Source organism: Myxocyprinus asiaticus, chromosome 11 (assembly GCF_019703515.2).
Source record: "Myxocyprinus asiaticus isolate MX2 ecotype Aquarium Trade chromosome 11, UBuf_Myxa_2, whole genome shotgun sequence".
Classification (NCBI taxonomy): domain Eukaryota; kingdom Metazoa; phylum Chordata; class Actinopteri; order Cypriniformes; family Catostomidae; genus Myxocyprinus; species Myxocyprinus asiaticus.
Window position 1 is genome coordinate 6,042,573 of NC_059354.1, and position 19,238 is coordinate 6,061,810.

The 19,238-nt window shown below is 39.1% G+C and overlaps 1 protein-coding gene across 4 annotated transcripts in view; it reads left to right on the forward strand.

The window, feature by feature from the left end:
- Nucleotides 1-10,957: 10,957 nt before the first annotated feature.
- The window catches only part of LOC127448054 (E3 ubiquitin-protein ligase ubr3), a 131,650-nt gene continuing 123,369 nt past the window's right edge, over nucleotides 10,958-19,238 (forward strand). For 2 of the 4 annotated variants that reach the window (XM_051710308.1, XM_051710310.1), the window contains exons 1-2: nucleotides 10,958-11,518; nucleotides 17,159-17,298. In XM_051710308.1, the coding sequence (XP_051566268.1) occupies nucleotides 11,088-11,518; nucleotides 17,159-17,298 (571 nt within the window). In that variant the 5' untranslated portion in view covers nucleotides 10,958-11,087. The remainder of the gene's footprint in view (nucleotides 11,519-17,158; nucleotides 17,299-19,238) is intronic. The other 2 variants (XM_051710309.1, XM_051710311.1) reach the window with 1 other exon arrangement.

Genomic DNA, 19,238 nt, shown 5'->3' on the forward strand with positions numbered 1-19,238 from the left:
TGTACAGATCGGAGCTGGAAAGATGTCGACACTCCAGTTGGAGACTGTACGGACCAGAGTTGGGTGGTCATTGACACTCCAGTCAGAAACTGTATGGATCAGAGCTGGGAGGATGTCGACACTCCAGACGGAGACCGTATGGACCAGAGCTGGGAGGATGTCGACACTCCAGTCGGAGACTGTACTGTTCGGAGTTGGTTGGTCATTTACACTCCAGTCAGACACTTTACGGACCGGAGCTAGAAGGATGTCGGCACACCAGTCGGAAACTGTACGGACCGTAGTTGGAAGGATGTCGACACTCCAGCTGGAGACTGTATGGACCAGAGCTTGTTGGTCATACACTATGGTCTGGAGTTTGGAGGACTTCCTACACCTGCTGATGTTGTGTTTCTGCAGTGAGGACTTCAGACTCTCTGTTAGGAGGTTCCTGATGATAATGGCTCTTTACAGTATGATGTGCTGTAGAGGATTCTGATCTAAAGAGGGGAATTTCAATCAAAAGCTTGTTTCAATCAAATAATATTAATAATAATATTTGTAATAATAATAATTCTGGGAATGTCATTTAATACAATTGTTAGCTTATATAATAGGCTACATGTATTGACCTGTTAAAAGTATTATAATGTTTCATGGTAAGGAACACATATGTGAGAATGCTGTTTGTAGACTACAGCTCAGCATTCAACACCATGGTGCCCTCCAAGCTTGATGTGAAACTCTGGGCTCTGGGCTTAAACAGCTCGCTGTGCAGCTGGATCCTGGACTTCCTGTCAAGCAGACGCCAGGTGGTTAGAATGAGCAGCAACATCTCCTCATCACTGATCCTCAACACTGGAGCCCCACAGGGCTGTGTTCTTAGCCCACTCCTGTATTCCCTGTACACACATGACTGTGTGGCAACACACAGCTCCAATGCCATAATTAAGTTTGCTGATGATATAATGGTGGTAGGTCTGATCACTGACAATGATGAAACAGAGAGGAGGTGCTCACTCTGACACACTGGTATTTTTACTGTATACAGTCTTCTTATTTTGTTTATACTGTATATTGTATATTATTAGGTGTATATTGTATATTGCATTGTGTAACAAGATGTGTAAACTGTGTTATGTGTAAATCAGATGTTTATTGTAATTGTCATACTGCTATGTTGCTTGGAACTGCACCCAACACTTTCACCCACTGTTGCATTTGTGTATATGGTTGAGTGACAATAAAGGGATTTGATTTGATTTGATTTGATTATATGGCAAAGTAACTTATCAAAATCAAATCAAATCACTTTATTGTCACACAGCCATATACACAAGTGCAATGGTGTGTGAAATTCTTGGGTGCAGTTCCGATCAACATAGCAGTCGTGACAGTGATGAGACATATACCAATTTACAATAACATCAAATTAACACAACACAATTTAAACGTCTGTTATACACATAATTACACTCAACAATATACAAATAATAACATACACTGTACAGTATACAATATGCACTATATAGATACACATTATTCAATAAAAATAAAAAATAAAAATATATAAAAAAAGTATATATAGTATATATATAGAATGTACAGTATTGTACTGTATTGACATTCAGGCTGTCGGCTGATATTCAGTTGTTAAGGGAGAATATAATATAATAATAATATAATTTATGACAGTCCGGTGTGAGATATAAGAGTAAGGGTAATAAAGTGCAGTGCTGATGTATTTGATCGTGGGAGATCAAGAGTTTAGAAGTCTGATTGCTTGGGGGAAGAAGCTATCATGGAGTCGGCTGGTGCGGGTCCTGCTGCTGCGATACCGCCTACCTGATGGTAGCAGTGAGAACAGCCCATGGCTCGGGTGGCTGGAGTCGCTGATGATCCTCCGAGCTTTTTTCACACACCACCTTGTATATATTTCCTGGAGGGAGGGAAGCTCACCTCCGATGATGTGTCTGGCAGTTCGCACCACCCTTTGCAGTGCTTTGCAGTTGTGGGTGGTGCTGTTGCCGTACCAGGTGGAGATGCAGCCAGTCAGGATGCTCTCTACAGTGCAGGTGTAGAACCGTGTGAGGATGTGGCGGTTCATTCCAAACTTCCTCAGCCATCTCAGGAAGAAGAGGCGCTGATGAGCCTTCTTCACAACGACTTCAGTGTGGATGGACCATGTGAGCTCCTCAGTGATGTGGACACCCAGGAACTTGAAGCTGCTGACTCTCTCCACTGGTGCTCCATTGATGGTGCTGGGACTGTGTTCTCTGTCTTTTCTTCTGAAGTCCACCACAAGCACCTTTGTCTTACTGACGTTGAGGGAGAGGTTGTGCTCCTGACACCAGTGTGTCAGAGTGTGCACCTCCTCTCTGTAGGCTGTTTCATCATTGTCAGTGATCAGACCTACCACCGTTGTGTCATCAGCAAACTTAATGATGGCATTGGAGCTATGTGTTGCCACACAGTCATGTGTGTACAGGGAATACAGGAGTGGGCTGAGAACACAGCCCTGTGGGGCTCCAGTGTTGAGGGTCAGTGAGGAGGAGATGTTGCTGCCTATTCTAACCACCTGGCGTCTGCTTGACAGGAAGTCCAGGATCCAGCTGCACAGCAAGCTGTTTAAGCCCAGAGCCCAGAGTTTCTCATCTAGCTTGGCGGGCACTATGGTGTTGAATGCTGAGCTGTAGTCTACAAACAGCATTCTCACATAAGTGTTCTTTTTTTCCAGGTGGGAGAGAGCAGTGTGTATTGTAGATGCAATGGCATCATCATTGGAGCGGTTGTTGTGGTAAGCAAACTGCAGCGGGTCAAGAGAGAGAGGCAATACAGAGCAGATGTAATCTCTGATTAGTCTCTCAAAGCATTTGCTGATGATGGGGGTCAGAGCAACAGGACGCCAGTCATTAAAGCAAGTTATTTTTGATTGTTTTGGAACAGGCACAATGGTGGATGTTTTAAAGCATGTGGGGACTACAGACAAAGAGAGGGAAAGGTTGAAAATAATCGTAAAAACACCAGCCAGCTGGTTCGCGCACGCTCTGATGACGCAGCCCGGAATGCCGTCTGGGCCCACGGCTTTGCGGATATTCACCTGTCTGAAGGATTGGGTTACATCCGCTACAGAGACGGAGAGTGAACTAACCTCTGTAACTTCAGCTCTCTCCGCGAGGGCGGTGTTATTTCCCTCAAAACGAGCATAAAAAGTATTTAGCTCATCCGGGAGAGAGGCAGCGGTGTTCATGGCGGAGTTTTTATTCCCTTTAAAGTCCGTGTAGCAAATTAGCTTAAAAAGGGAATTATTTATAATTAATTATAACTGGTTATAATTAATAATAAATATTTAGATTAGATCTTAGAATTAACTGTAGCAGAATCGATATTACAATTACTTGATCTGTCCGTCCACCGAGCAGACAATATAATTATTTATCAATTCTAGGAAGATTACTTTCCTGGCCAAGGAACAATAGCCTTCCTACTTATACAGTGCTAGCAGTAGTTTAGTATGTAGCAAGGAGCAACATTCAGTGACTTTGAATTGTGAGTGGAACACAGAGACAATCAATTGTGAATATAAGGGATTTAATAAATGAAACTATAACTAACATACAAACAAACTAAGCAAAACATACATATATAGAATGAAGGAAAGTAAGGAAAGGAGAGAGAAGAGCAGAGAATGGCAGTATTTCACATCAATTAACCACAACCTAAATGAGAATCATCAGAGGCACAATTCACCTTAAAAGGGGTTCAAACTTAAACGCGCATCTAATCAGTTGTAAATGGTTACTTGCATTGGTTTGTTGCTGAATAAGAGTCGTGATGCGGTAGACGAGGTTCTCGACGATTTCTTTAGGAGTGAGTTGAAGAAGTCCACAGCAAATCCACAAAGTTACTTGAAGGTAAACACTGCCAGAAGGTTAAACTCAAGAGGAGAGTTTTGGAGTGTGTTGGTCTCAAGAAGAAGAGTTTTGAGCGATGATTAGTCTGCGTTCTGGAGTTTTAATAGTTCATTGCCGCACCCATTTTGTGGGTGGAGTGGCCAATCAGAGGCATGCATTTTGAGCGGGAGAGACATCCTTTGTCTCCGTTTATGGCCCATTCGCATTTTATTGCTGATCTGGACCGCTAGTGCAGCTTTTAATTCAAAACATAGTAAGAATTGTTCGATGCATTTCACGATCACATGGTGTACATTAATGTGTGAGAAATAAAGGGAAGATCATTTTGATACCAAGAAGGTAACCTCCAGACGATATTAAAGCAGAGATACACTTGAATATAGGCATTTAACGTCTAACTAATACAAGTAAAGGGTTTTAACTAAGTTAATATAATAGGGGAATATACATACAACACATGCATATAGCAGATACATTTATAACTGCTTACTATGGCCTAAAATAGAGAAAATGTCTTTAGGTGTGTGTGTGACGTGTATTGGAATTACTGGAGACAGACAACTGTTCTGGTGCCTGGCACGGGGGTCACCCCCCTTTCTGTGGAATGTGTTTGAAGCTTGATGGAGACACTCCAGAGGCGACCTGTTTTAGCATCCTTTTGATAGTGATAAAGACCATCTGCAATTTAGCACCCATATAAATGTAAATGCGGAGGCCAGGTCAGTAATTTATATGCAAATGTCAAAAGGCTAAAAGGGTTTTTTTCAAACAAAGTGTAATTAGCCATCACTGATCTTACACAGACGTTACATCCGTGATGATGTTAATTCCCTGCCACATGCTTCTAGAGTTGGTGGTGTTAAACTGTCCTTCAATCTTACTCCTGTACTGGCGTTTTGCGGTTCTGATAGTTTTTCGGAGGGCATAACTGGCTTGTTTATGCTCCTCCGCGTTCCCGGAATTAAAAGCGGAGGTCCACACATTAAGTGCCGCGCGAACATCGCTATTTATCCATGGTTTCTGATTCGGATAGATCCGTATTGTTCTGGTCGGAACCACGTCCTCTACGCACGTTCTGATGAAACACATTACGCTATCAGCGTAAAGCTCGATGTCGTCATCAGAGGCGGATCGGAACATCTCCCAGTACGTGTGATCAAAACAGTCTTGTAGCATAGAGTCTGATTGCACTGGTTGCACAGCCATATGCTTGAGGCAACACTTAAATAAATGTCCAAATTAAACACTCTGGACACTTTTGTTCAAACCAGGTGCAGATGCGAGATAACGGGGTGTGACTTAACTTCTCCAATTAGTTTGATCGAAAGGCTTTGCAATGGCGAAATAGGGGCAAGAACTTCCTGTTCAATATAGAACCAGGGAGGGGCTCTCTCAGGTAGGAGCGACCAATGGTCCAAATGTCTGAGACCGAACGCATAATAATAAAAGAAAATCTTGGGTAGGCCTAGCCCACCTTTGTCAATCGGCCTATGTAACTTATTGAAATGTAACCTGAGATGCTTACCATTCCAAATGAAGGACATCATTATGCTATCAAATTGCTTGAAATAAGAGAGGGGAACATCTACAGGGAGAGACTGCAGCAGGTAGTTACATTTTGGAATGCAGTTCATTTTAATAACATTAACCTTTCCAATCATCGATAAATGTAATGAAGCCCACCTGCCCACATCACTCGAAAACCTTTTTATTAAAGGCTCAAAATTAACTCTAAATAAATCACATAAATTTACTGGGAATAAAATGCCCAAATACTTAATGCCCTGTTTGGGCCACTGGAAGGCGCCCGGCTGAAAAGCCGTTACTGGGTAGTAAGCAGTCAGAGCAAAAACTTCGGATTTAGACCAATTAACTGTATCCTGAAAATTTAGAAAAGTATAATTCTGTGGAGGCAAGGCATAGATCTAGTGGGGTCGGAGACGAATAATAAAATATAATCTGCGTAAAGCAAAAGCTTATGCGCCACTCCTCCCGCCATCACCCCTGGAAAATCATACTCTTTTCTTATCGCGGCTGCTAATAGTTCCAAGGCAAGACAAAACAATAATGGGGAAAGAGGGCAACCCTACCGGGTGCCCCTGTCCAGAGTAAAATAATCTGAAATTAATCCATTTGTTTGTACCGCCGCTACCGGGTGTCTATAAAGTAACTTATTCCATCCAATAAAAGTATTCCCGAACCCGTATATTTCCAAAATCTTAAAAAGATAATCCCATTCTACCATATATAATGCCTTTTCGGCATCAAGTGAGATGGCAGCGATCAGAGTCTGACAATTCGCCACTGACCACATGATATTGATTAGACGCCTGATGTTATCAGAAGAGCTGCGGCCCCGAATAAACTCCACCTGATCTATATGTTTAAGAGATGTCATAACTTTACTTAATCGGTTAGCCAGAATTTTTCTAGCTGGATCAGGGAAATTGGACGGTAACTCTTACACTCACTTGGATCTTTGTCCTTTTTAAGAATCAGACTGATCTGGGCTTGTGTCATGGTTGGGGGAAGCTTTCCATTCTTTAATGTTTCTGTATAAACTTCTAACAAACGTGGAGCCAATTCTGTAGCATAAGATCTAAAAAACTCAGCTGCAAAGCCATCTGGCCCGGGAGCCTTGCCTGTAGGCAAGGCCTTAATTACCTCGTCAAGCTCCTCCAAGGTTATCTCAGAATCAAGAGAATTTTTTTACTCAGTCGTCAATTTAGGTAGTTCTAATGGTTCCACAGAGTTTCTAATATCTTCATAAGTAGACGAAGACGTGGAACTATAGAGATCAAGATAGAATTCTTTAAAAGCATTATTAATATCAATGGCCGAGGTAAAAATTTCACCACCAGCAGATTTCACTGATGGAATGGTAGAAAAAGACTCTCTCTGCTTTATATATCTAGCCTAAAGCTTCCCTGCTTTGTCCACCAACGCAAAGTATGACTGCCTTGCCCTGAATAACCAAAACTCCACTTTCCGCGACAAAATAGTATTATATCTATATTTCAGTCGGGTCAATTCTCTGAGGCCATCAGACGACATTTGGCGCTTCAGCTCTGCTTTGGCACTTTTAATATTCCCTTCCAGCTCCACAAGTTCTCGTGCTTTAGATTTTTTGATGAATGAGGCATACTGTATGATCCGACCCTTAAGAACAGCCTTAAGTGTCTCCCAAGCCATGCCCACAGAGGATACTGAGGACCAGTTGGTCTCCATATAAACATTGATTTCAGTCTTTAACATTTGTTGGAAATCAGGATTTTGCAAAAGGGATACATTAAAGCACCAACTGTATAATTTATTTTTCTCTGTGTGTGGCAACATCTCTAAACTCACCAGGGCATGACCTGAGATTAAAATGTTTCCAATTGAGCAATCAACAACAGATGAAATGAATGACTTAGATATTTAAAAAAAAATAATCTATTTTAGAATAAATCTTATGGACTGATGAAAAAAATGTATAGTCCCTACAAGACCAAGATTTTTACACATCCTGTGAAGCATCACTGTTGCTCTAGGGGGCTTACACACTTTTGCTTCACTATGATCAAGGACTGAGTCCATCAATAAATTAAAGTCTCCTTCCAATATTATATCATGAGGGGTGCCAGTGGCTTGCAACATCCCTTCAAGATCTATAAAAAAGCCCTGATCATCAGCGTTAGGTGCGTAAATATTAGCCAAAATCAACCTTTGCCCCGAATGTCTGCTAAAACAATAATGACTCTTTCTAATTTATCATTAATCTGTTTGAGAAATTTGAATTGTAGATGTTTACTTACCAGTGTAATGACTCCCCTATTCTTACTCATGCCAGCACTAAAGAAAACATGCCCACCCCATATCTTCCCAAATTTTTCAGCTTCCTGCGGGGAAAGATGCATTTCTTGAAGAAAGACTATATCATATTTCTTACGCTTAAGAAAAGAGATAACCTTCCTTCTTTTTACGGGGTGCCCCAACCCATTCACATTCCATGTGGAGAGAGATAATCCATTCACATTAACATCTGACATATTGATATAATAAAAAAAATAAATAGTGTGTCAAAAGCAAGATTATACAGACCACATTCCCCATTAATGCAACAATCAAACCCCGAACTTCCCCCAAACAAAACAAACAGAAAAAAGAAAAACGTGTGCATTAACCCCACACACGACAGCGCCAACCGGCGTTGATCCCTCTAAACTCAGAAGGTCCATGTATGCATATGAGAGTCCCCGCGACAACTTTGCCATCAGATTGCTCGAGCCCGGTTTTTCTATACAAATTTTGTGAGGCTAAATTACATAACAGAAAATACTTTGTAAAACAGGCCCCAGCCAACAGGCAGAATAAACACAAAGAATGTGTAGATTCTCTCACAGAACTGTCTTGAAGGTGTGTTCCTCCACAAAAACATTCCAGCTGATATAAAGCCGTTCAGTTTCCTCGGACAGACAAACAATTGTTCAGTTAGCCAGCTGTTATGAGTGCAGCAGATGACATAATCATTCTAATGTCCCTTAAAAATATGAATCTTTTGAATCTACAGTGCACAACATACAGCACAACTAGTGTAGTCCGGTTCCCGAACAAATGACTGTAATGAACGGGTTCTTTTGAATCCAGAGTGCACAACTGTAGAAATTACTGTAATGAATGGGCTTTTTTTAATCTAGAGCACACAACATACAGCACTGCTACTGTAGTCCAATTCCTGGAGAAATTACTGTAATGAACAGGTTCTTTTGAGTCTACAGTGCACAACATACAGTGCTACTTGTGTAGTCCGATTCCTGAACAAATTACTGTAATGAACGGGTTCTTTTGAATCCACTGTGCACAACTGTAGAAATTACTGTAATGAACGGGTTCTTTTGAATCTACAGCACACAACATACAGCGTTGCAAGTGTAATCTGATTCCCGAACAAATGAATCTTATGAGCTGGATCTTTTTAATTAATCAAAAACACTTCTACATTAGTCGGGGTGGTTAATGAATTAGGTTAACTTCCGTCATGTCCGACACTAAATGAAACAAGAACTGTTATTGTTTTATGTAATGTTGTACTTAAGGCCTGTAAGACTTCAATCAGGCAATGCAGTTTCTGACTGTTTGCTCATGTGACAATAAGAAGTTAAGTATTCACATTTGTTTTGATGTAATTAGTGAAATTTTATAAAAGGAGAGATTAATGAATGAAATATTTAACTTATAGTTGTTATTTGATTGCAGTTTTGACTCTTAAAATCTGTGGGAAAACACCTGAAGAATTGTATTAAATGTATTTCTGATTTGTTATTTGCTCTGTTAAATTCTGCATTCAGGATGGTTTTTATTACTGTATTACAGAACAAATACTTTATTTTTCAGTGTATGTGTATATATATTTTATTATTATTTTCATCTTATTGTGTGATTAAATATGTTCTGGAATCTTAACAGGCTTGACATTGAGATTTACCCAGATATTATGGTGCAGAAAGGATAAAACAAGGACAAACTGCATAAAAACAATCAATAGTCTGTCACATTGCCTTGGAATGTCTCTACATAATCTGAATGTGTGGTTTGTGTTGTTTCAGAAACATGCTGAGTCATAGACATGTTTACTTGTGATGCTGAGTTATATTGGAAGATATTCATCCAAAAATAGTCTCCGCACACGTTCAAACAACATGCTTTTGTCAGATAAGCAACATCTCAGCCTGCCATCTGACCTACACACCCTATGTCAATCAAGCGACAAAACATCGCGAGAACAACTGTAAACATACCTTAGACAAACAAAACCTCGCGAGAAGAACAACATTTAACGCCAAACACACCACTGGGCGGAAGATTTTGCAAGCTATTAGATTTCGATTCAGGTAGCTTTATTGACATGGTAACGTTTTACGTTTGACATTGTCATAACATTACTAACACACACACACACACACACACACACACACACACACACACACACACACACACACACACACACACACACACACTGACTGAAATGACTGAAAGGTGTCCTCCTCCAGGTGGCGCTAGGCGGCTCTGAAAACAGAATCCTCCATCGAGCCGCACTCAAACCTCAGGACGTTTTTTGTCTTCATGGACGCATTTTCACAATGAGGAGTATAATCTTTTAAGTAAATTTACTCCAAGAATTAATCATTCTTATACAATTTGAAATCCGGTCCCGTACTTTTCCATTAATGATTGTATGAAATGCCTCATCCAGTAATCATAAACGACTGTGATTGGTCCATCTTGTCCAGCGCTGAAAAAAGTAGCATACAAAAACGCGACAAAACCGTCCACGTGCAGGTCTGGGGATAAAATTGAAAAATTCTAATCTAATAAAACAGTAAATAAAACGTGTTTAACTAAACGTCTTTTCTCTACCGCTCTACAATTATACTTCTTCACTAGTTGTGTACTATTCTAGTTTACTCGTAAAATTTGGCATTGCGGAACATACGGTACTATTAATTTTGTTGGCTACTTTATGATACTGTAAATTGTTAAGAATAAAAGCGTATGCTAAAGGAATATATGCAAAAGTTGCATATGTATAGGCTATTAATATGAACAACACAATAAAGTGTTCATTCGCAGTCTACAATGAACAATGTTACAAAGTTTACGTGGTTTAAATTATGTAAAGAATAAAATAAGAGTGTGCCAGAGTATAAAAACAAAACAAAAAACGAGGAAACTAAATAATAAAATTACATGCTCTAATAGCCTTCTTGCTTGCACATTTACAGGAAACACTACAGTATCGTTAAAAAAACGAAATAAACAATGTTATGTACATGGATCATCCCCGTTAACATTAATAATTGTATATTACATGCAATTTATTTTTTTCTTATGCTATGACATTGTAATATATCATTATATCACTTCCACTAAGTTGTAAAAAAATATATTACGTTTATCAATACAAAACATCTTTGCACATATACAAAGCAAAACTAAATCAAAGTGAACGTGAATAAATGTATATGTAACTTGTGAGATGCTGAGCCCCGCCCACTTCAGCACTTTTATGTCCATTCCACGCCCCTCTTCTGTTCCAATGGAGCTCGTGCGAGGAACGCAGTGGGAGCCGTAGCAACAAGAACTCGCGAGAAGCGCCGTGAACGTAAGCAACAAGACAACCAAAATAAAGTGAGCACAACAAACCCGGAGCGCATGATGGCGGCGTCGCAGCTGCGCCGGGACAAGAAATCCACCGCCGCCCATCTGAAGGCAGACCTTAAGCGGACTGACAACAGCTCGGCGCTGCGGCAGCTGCAGGAGCTGCTGGATAGCGTGCTGAACCCGGAGCGCGGCTCGGACCCGGAGGCGCTGGAGTGGTGTAAATGGCTGCTGGCCGGAGGGGACGGCTTCGACGACTTCTGCCGCACCGTCCGGTCTTACGACAACGCCACCCTCTGCGGGCTGGTGTGGACGGCCAACTTTGTGGCCTACCGCTGCCGGACGTGCGGCATCTCGCCGTGCATGTCGCTATGCGCCGAGTGCTTCAACAACGGCGATCACACGGGCCACGATTTCAACATGTTCCGGAGTCAGGCCGGCGGGGCCTGCGATTGCGGGGACGGGAACGTCATGAGAGAGAGCGGGTCAGTATCGGGGCTCTGAGCGGGGATCTGACAGGCTGACTGACAGGGGTTGTGTCTCAAACACTGTGCCAGCTCACTGCCTAGTCGGCCTTCTTGTATATCGTACCATATCATAGCATTTGCGCGTTCCGAAACAGCTGCGTTTTGGGGCATCAGTCTAGCGAGCTCACTGTATAGTAGGGGTGTAAATTGGACGTTTCATCACGATGCGATCCGATATTTGCCGATACTTCAAAGTCTGCCGCGATACGATATGATTCGATTCAGCGGCCTGCGATCGATAATCCGATATTATGTGCATATTTTACACAATTATTATTATTATTATTATTTTTTTTTTTTGCCCTCAGATGCAACTAAAATATTATTTTATTATTTTATTCAGCTCTCTGTATACACATTGGGACATCCACAACAAAATAAGGTACTTATTGTTGAAAAAAAAAATTATGCAGATAAATAATATAAAAAATAAACACACACAAGTGATGATCACTCGTTTGATGACAGCGAATTTTTCAGTTACATACCCATGACAACATCCCACAACATATTGTATCCATAACATTGGATTGTTTGTCATTGGATCAATGGATCATTACACCCCTACTGTCTAGACTTAATGTTTGGGCATCACATCACTGGTGTGTAACGAATTGGCTGTGTTTTGGGGCCTTGTAATGTCAAATGTAGTAAGCCGACTAGTTAGAGAACATTTTTGGGCCCCACATCATTGGTGTATTCCAAATCAGCTGCAGTTTGGGGCCTCGTAGTCTCAAATTTAGTTGAACAGGCAAGCAAGACTTACATTTTGGGCATCATGTCATAGGTCTGTTCGAATCTGAGCATTTTTGGACATCTTAACCTCAAACCTAGCAAACTGACTCCAGAAATGGCAGTAGTGGGCATAGGCGTGCTACGAGTCAGCAGCATAATTGGGCCCCAAAGGTGCATTGCGAGTCATCTCAATTTTGTCAGCACCTAGTGAGCCGACTAGCAAGACATAATTTTTGGGCACCACGTCATTGGTGTGTTCCAAATCAGCTGCAGTTTGGGGCCTCTTAGTCTTAAATCTAGTTGAGCCAACTATAGCTAGATGTCATTTTTGGGTAGGGGGATTCAGTAATGATGGGGATGATTTTTTTTTTATTTTTTATTATTAAAGATGAAATATGCAGTAATATTTAACAACAATTGAGCCTACAAGCAGTTTTCCTAATTGTTTCTACTTAAAGGTATAGTTCACCTAAAAATGAAAATTCTGTCATTATTTACTCACCCTCATGATATCCCAGGTGTGTATGACTTTCTTTCTTCTGCAGAAACTTTTAAAGAAAATTTGAAAAAATATCTCAGCTCAGAAGGTCTTTAAAATGCAAATGAATGGAGATTTCTCTTTTGAAGCTTCAAAAATCACAGACAGTCAGCATAAACTTCATCCATATGACACCAGCTGTTAAAATAATGTCTTCTAAAGCTATACGATCACTTTTGGTGTGAAAAAAAGATCAATATTTAATTACTTTTTATGATCTTTTACTTTTCAAATCTGTTCTGGTGAAGAAAGAAAGTCATACACACCTGGGATATCATGAGGGTGAGTAAATAATGAGAGAATTTTCATTTTTGGGTGAACTATCCCTTTAATAAGTAGTTTGTTTGGCAGGAAAGAGTGTGCTAAAGGCGACGAGTTTGTCAATGTAAATGTATCAAAAACACCTCTGTTGCATTTCATATATACATTTTATGATTAGTATCCTGCTGAACAAACTTCAAAGTGGTTTCAGAATGAAAGCCTATGCTTTCAGTGAATGAAGAAAAAACTGTTCAACACAATTCTTTTTGCGTTCTGTTGACATTTCAATTATTTGTTGCTTTTTCCCCTCCACTCAAACATAGACTAAAGGAAGTGAAAGCTGCGTTAGTCATTACAACCAAGGTTATTATTTTTCGAATTTTAATTTAGTTTTTATTTCTACTTCATTTTCAATTTGTCAATTCAATTCAATTTAGTTTTATTTAAAATGATCCCTATCTAATAAAATAAGTCTATACTGAGATTTCTTTCTGAATCTTTTTTCTCTATTTGCCGACTGATTTGGGAAAATACAGTACATACAAATGAGTCAACAGTAGTAATTGGCACTCGCTGAGAAGTTACGTCTCACGATTTGACTGCAAATGCTACATCCAAAAACACTGGAAAAGCCCACTGATAATATTAGGGCCATGTCATCACGGACATGATTTTCTAGTTAATTTGCTCGAAACCGCACAATGCAGGGTAGTTCTGCGTGCTGCTTGTGTACCTAAATCCCTGATGTGTCTGTGTGCATCTCACAGCAGCTGCCACGGAAGATAAAAAAAAATTATAATAATTGATATTTGCTTGAGCGGCAGCCACTTTAGTCTGCAATCAGTCTGAAATCTTTAAATACTAACCAAAGAAAATTTCATTGAGCTCTTCTTTAACTGCAAAACAAGGAGAATAATAATTTTGAGTCATAAATTTAACAGAATTTTCCTTCAAAAGTGTCAGAGATGTGTGCTAAAAAAGACGTGCATAAGTTACCCGGTGGTTTACAATAAAAATAAAATAAACATTTAAAATAAAAACATCATAACCAGCTAAATTCATCTCGTAACATGAAGTTTAGCTTCATACACAAACTCTGTCATTGAATAATACATTTATTTTATAGTCTATAATTAAATTATAAACAAAGCATTTCACTGCCCAAAATATCCTAATATTTTATTGTGCATGGTTGAATGTTGTGAATGGTGGACAAATGCTGTAAAAGAATGTATTTTAAGCAGCTCGTCAGTGCTTTGAAAATAGTCAATCAATAATAAATAGGTGCTGTTTATCTGTTTAGAGTTGCTGTCTGCTTTAGTAATAACGATTTTTCCCCCCGACTATTTAAAAAGTTACACGGATAATTAATCAAGCTATTATGGACCAGTTCAAGCTGAAAACACTGCGTGGACCACAAGAGACTACAGAAGCCTACATGTGTAGATACATTACGCCTAAAAAGACTTAATATCCAATATTAATACTATTTTTATGTATTTTTATTTCGATATGCTGTTTTTAGTAAACTGTGAGAGACATGATGTGGGTGACTTAACTTGAAGTTCTTGATTTTAAGTTTTTAATCACGATGAAACCGAAATGTGAGCATCTTGGCTGCATAAATGCCATATGCAATTTTACCAGTTGTCAGGTCCAGTGTGAAACTGTCTTGTTTAGTTTCTATTGTATTGGATACATACATATTGGATACCGTCCTTATGTTTTCATCGTGCCAGCCACCTCGGTAGTCGATGTTATACAGTAGTCTCTGTAGTAACATTCAGGTGTATTGGTTGACTGATGAGTGTGCCTGTGCACGTGCGCGCGCGTGTGTGTGTGTGTTTGCTTAAACACAGTGAAACAACTCTGGCTACGTCTATGACTTCAGGGGCTAATACAGCTGCATGCAGACAGAGATGTGTTCATAAATTTCTGTTTCGTTATTTATTAAAAAAGAAATTTTATTGCATCACAAATGTCATGGACTCCAAAAAATCCAGAGTCCCAAAAGCTAGAGTCCGAGTCAAGTCAGAGTAAAAACGCATCCGAGTCCATGAAAAAGTCCAAGTCCATTAAAATTGGACTCGTGACTCTGACTCGAGTCTGAGTCCAGTCCCAACTCTGGTTGATTGTTCAACCAAAATCCCCAAAATAACCAGAAAAAAAAAAAATTAAGATTTGATACTGTACATAGTGCAGCACTTTTAACTATAAACAAGCCCAAAACACACCAGGGACTTTTATTTTGGAATGACCAAATTATGAAAAAAACTGTTGGTAATTATCACCATCCATTTTTGCAGATAACGGTAGTTCCAATAAGCAACTATCAGCACCTGACAGATATATCAGTCTACCCCTAGTTTTTGGGCATATTTAACATAGGCATGTTCAGAATCTGCAGCACTTTTGTTTTTTATGTGTGCATTGCTAAAAGCACTGCTGATTTGAATCGAGGGTGCTTTCCGTATCATTAGTGTCTTGGGAAATCGGCATAGATGGGTCCTAGTCAGCAGCCCTTTTGGGTATCATATTCTTAAACCTACTGATCTACCTAGACTGCATTGTGGGGCATCATTGGTCATATGATGGCTTGTAAAGATTTAAAGACTATGCAGAATATGCCTATGATGCCCCCAAATCATAGTGAATGTTAGATCTGATTTGAACGTGTCCATGATTCATATAAATGCAGTGAAGTAGACAGCTAACTAGATTTTGAGACAGAGACGTGCACTGCCAGATAACATTTGTGCTGGTGTGCCAGTCAGACGGGCTGTTGGGGGTGGGGGGGTTAATAGTGTGGCGTGTGCTGTGGCACCTGATCACTGCCTTACTGAGAGTGACACAGTCTGAGTTATTTTTATCCCACCCAGAGGGTCAGTGACAGGTCTCTTCCCTTCTGACACTACACACACTGAACATGTCCTTCACTTCAGTGTTTGAGGTACTGTACATTGATTGAAACTTACATGAGAGTTACTGGTGCTTTATTCATCCTGTGTGGAAAATTGGGGTGCATTAGCAGCTAGCCAATCAACAATGTACAGTAAACAGATAGTCCTTTTCCACTGAAATTGCGATGGTTCTCATGCCGAGCCTGTGATCCACTGGTTCACTGCTTTTCCACTGACCTGAGAGCCGAACCGTGACTACGTGGTAGTTTCACGTGACTACCTCAAACATAAACAAACATGGCGCGTCACAGTGTGTTTGTTTACAGCTTTTACTCTTGTTTTTGAGGACATATTTAAACATACGGATTAATGCAATCCATCGTTATTACATTGCTCAACAAGATTGTCAGAGACGACATCTACGCTCAAGACGACAGGTAATGTAATTACAATGTTTTGTTTGAACTATGGCTTAACTTGCTAAGTTCTGTAAACTGTAACAGTGGAATCATTATTAGCACTGGTGTAGCAGATGGTTGTATTTGGATTTTTGCCATAGCATATAATATTATTGATTGAGAATCCCACCTGTATACTTAACAGTTGCAGTCTTCCAAACTTCAAAAATCCCCTTACAGAACAAAACGATGCATAAAATAAGATGACAGCAGTGTAAGAAAAGCTAACAAAGTTGGCAAATATAACAACTCACTGAGATCAGCTGCAGAGGACACTAGCGATTCACTGTTTATCATGAGCGTTACTGGCTGAATTCAATGCTCCCTTTAGTTTGCAGGCTGGTTGGTGTCCGAGTCCAAAACATTGTTGCTCCTGCTCCTGGTTTCGTATTGGTTTCAGCCGAACTTATTGTACAATAGCTCCACCCGCATTAGGCTTAGGGCGTCGTGCGCATTGGGTAGAACAGATGCAAAAAAAAACATCTCCACTATGTGCATCGTCATATTTTTGAACCACGATGAGTCGTGCCACGATAAAACGCTACACCCTTATTAGACAGGCATAACAGTTAATGGGATTTTTGGCTGTGTAAGTATTTTTAATTATAAAAGCTCAAAAAGGTTATTTATGCTGTAAGATGTTACTAATAGGAGCCTACTAAGCTGTCATTTGTCAGTTTTGTAATTCACATGTTTTGTGTGACAGGTTTTGTAGAAGGCATCGGTTAAAAACAGGTGAGAATGTGCCATCGGTCCCTCGTGATCTGCTGCTGATGTCTGAGATGGTTTTGCCGCGGTTTATCATCACTATCATCCAGTACCTGAGAGACGGCTACACAGAACCAGGTGAGACACCATATCACACCTGAATGTGCTTGCAAGATATCGTAAGCCCTTTTGACATTTAATCACATGCAGTGTGTGTTATATAGATTTTTTATCTAGTTAACTAGTCAAAATGCTAATTCTTGAAATCAGCAATGGAATTACGTCTAGTAAAAATGCCAATTTTTTTATATCAGTACTTTTTACAAGTAAAAACATTAATTATTTATAAAACAAATGTTATCATTTCACAGAAATACCAATTCTTGATATCAAACATGGAATTTCAACAAGTAATAAGTATTTTATCTGTAACTGCATTTTCACTTGTAGTATTTCACAATGATCTGTCATTCACTCCTGTTCAGAACACACAGATATCTTTTATTGATTTCTTACTAGTTGAAATTCCAATTTCATCAGCTATGCGCTAGTAATAAAAAAAATGTATATCAATAGTTACATTTTTACTAGTACAAATATTAATTTGAATTACAATTGAATTACAGCTAATGAAAATGCTCATTTGTTATATCGGTAGCAATAGATGTAAGTTTTCACTAGTGAAAATGTTAATTCTTGATATTAAAAGTGTAATTATAACTAGTAAAATCAAGATAATTAACTACATTTTAGTAGAATTTCACAATGATCTGCCATTCACTCCTGTTCAAAACGCAATTACAGTTAAAATGCCAAATACACATATCAGCTTATGTAATTATTTTATGTAATATTATGTTAGATTTGGTATTTTAGACATCTGGAAATGGATTTCACATACCACTAAATTGGGAAGTAATTATGGATAAAGTAAAATGCTTTCTTACTAGTTAAAATAACATTACGGATATCTGAAATTAACATCGGCACATGTGGAAAACCAAATTACAGATTTCAAAAATAAGCATTTTTAGGAGTTGTAATTTAATAGTTGATATCAGGAATGGACATCTGCACTAGTAACAGTTATTGATATAAAAAAATGATAGTTTTACTAGTAAGAAGTGTGATGCTGATATATTTGGAGTTTCAAATAGAAAAAAAAATATATAGATATCTGTAATTGTGTTTTGAATAGGGATGCACCGATCTGATACCTGGATCGGTATCGGCTCTGACGAGCCCGATCCAAATCCATTATTGTGTGTTAGTCATGTTCGTTACTGTCAAGCTCCAAAAATGACATAAAAGAACCATAAAAACACCATTAATGTAGTTCATATGACTCGTGCATTTTATTCAAAGCCACTTGAAGACGTGCCATAGCTCTGTGAATCACAAAAAGCTGTGTTTAATAAGTAAATATATAAAATGCACGCACAGCTCCAGCACGTCAGTGAATGGTGCTGCTCCGTTTACACACACACACTCGCGGCTATTTTTAGTCTTCACAGCGGTGCGCAATATTTGAGCACTACTCACGAACAACATCTCAGATGTAGATGCTCAATAGTTCGGTTCACTTATAATAGGCGTTTAGAACAGCACTGGAGGTGCATTTTACCAGAATTTGAATAAGAAGCGAATTAAACTACTGTGAACTTGACTACAAACTGACACATACAGGACTTCCTGGAGAGTTCAGAATGTCAAAATAAAAGCGTGAGGGTTTAAAAGTTAAAGGTGCACGATTGAGATGTTTTACTATATATTACTATTATAATATATTATTATTATCATTTGTTTACAAATTATAATAATATTTCAGTTGAATGGGTTCCAGAAAAATAACTGTGTGAATGAAATGTGAGCTGATATCTTACAACTAAACTGAACAAAAAAGAGATCTGAATCCTGTAAAGTCCAGATACAAGTTGAAAAATTTTTGTGAAAAAAAGAGGCAAAAATAAAACACTAGTTTCTTTTCTGCTGAAGACTTGAAGACTGGAATTACTGTTAATTTTGCTGCTACATTATCCAGTATACTAGTTATTAATAGTGTACATTTATACTGAAAT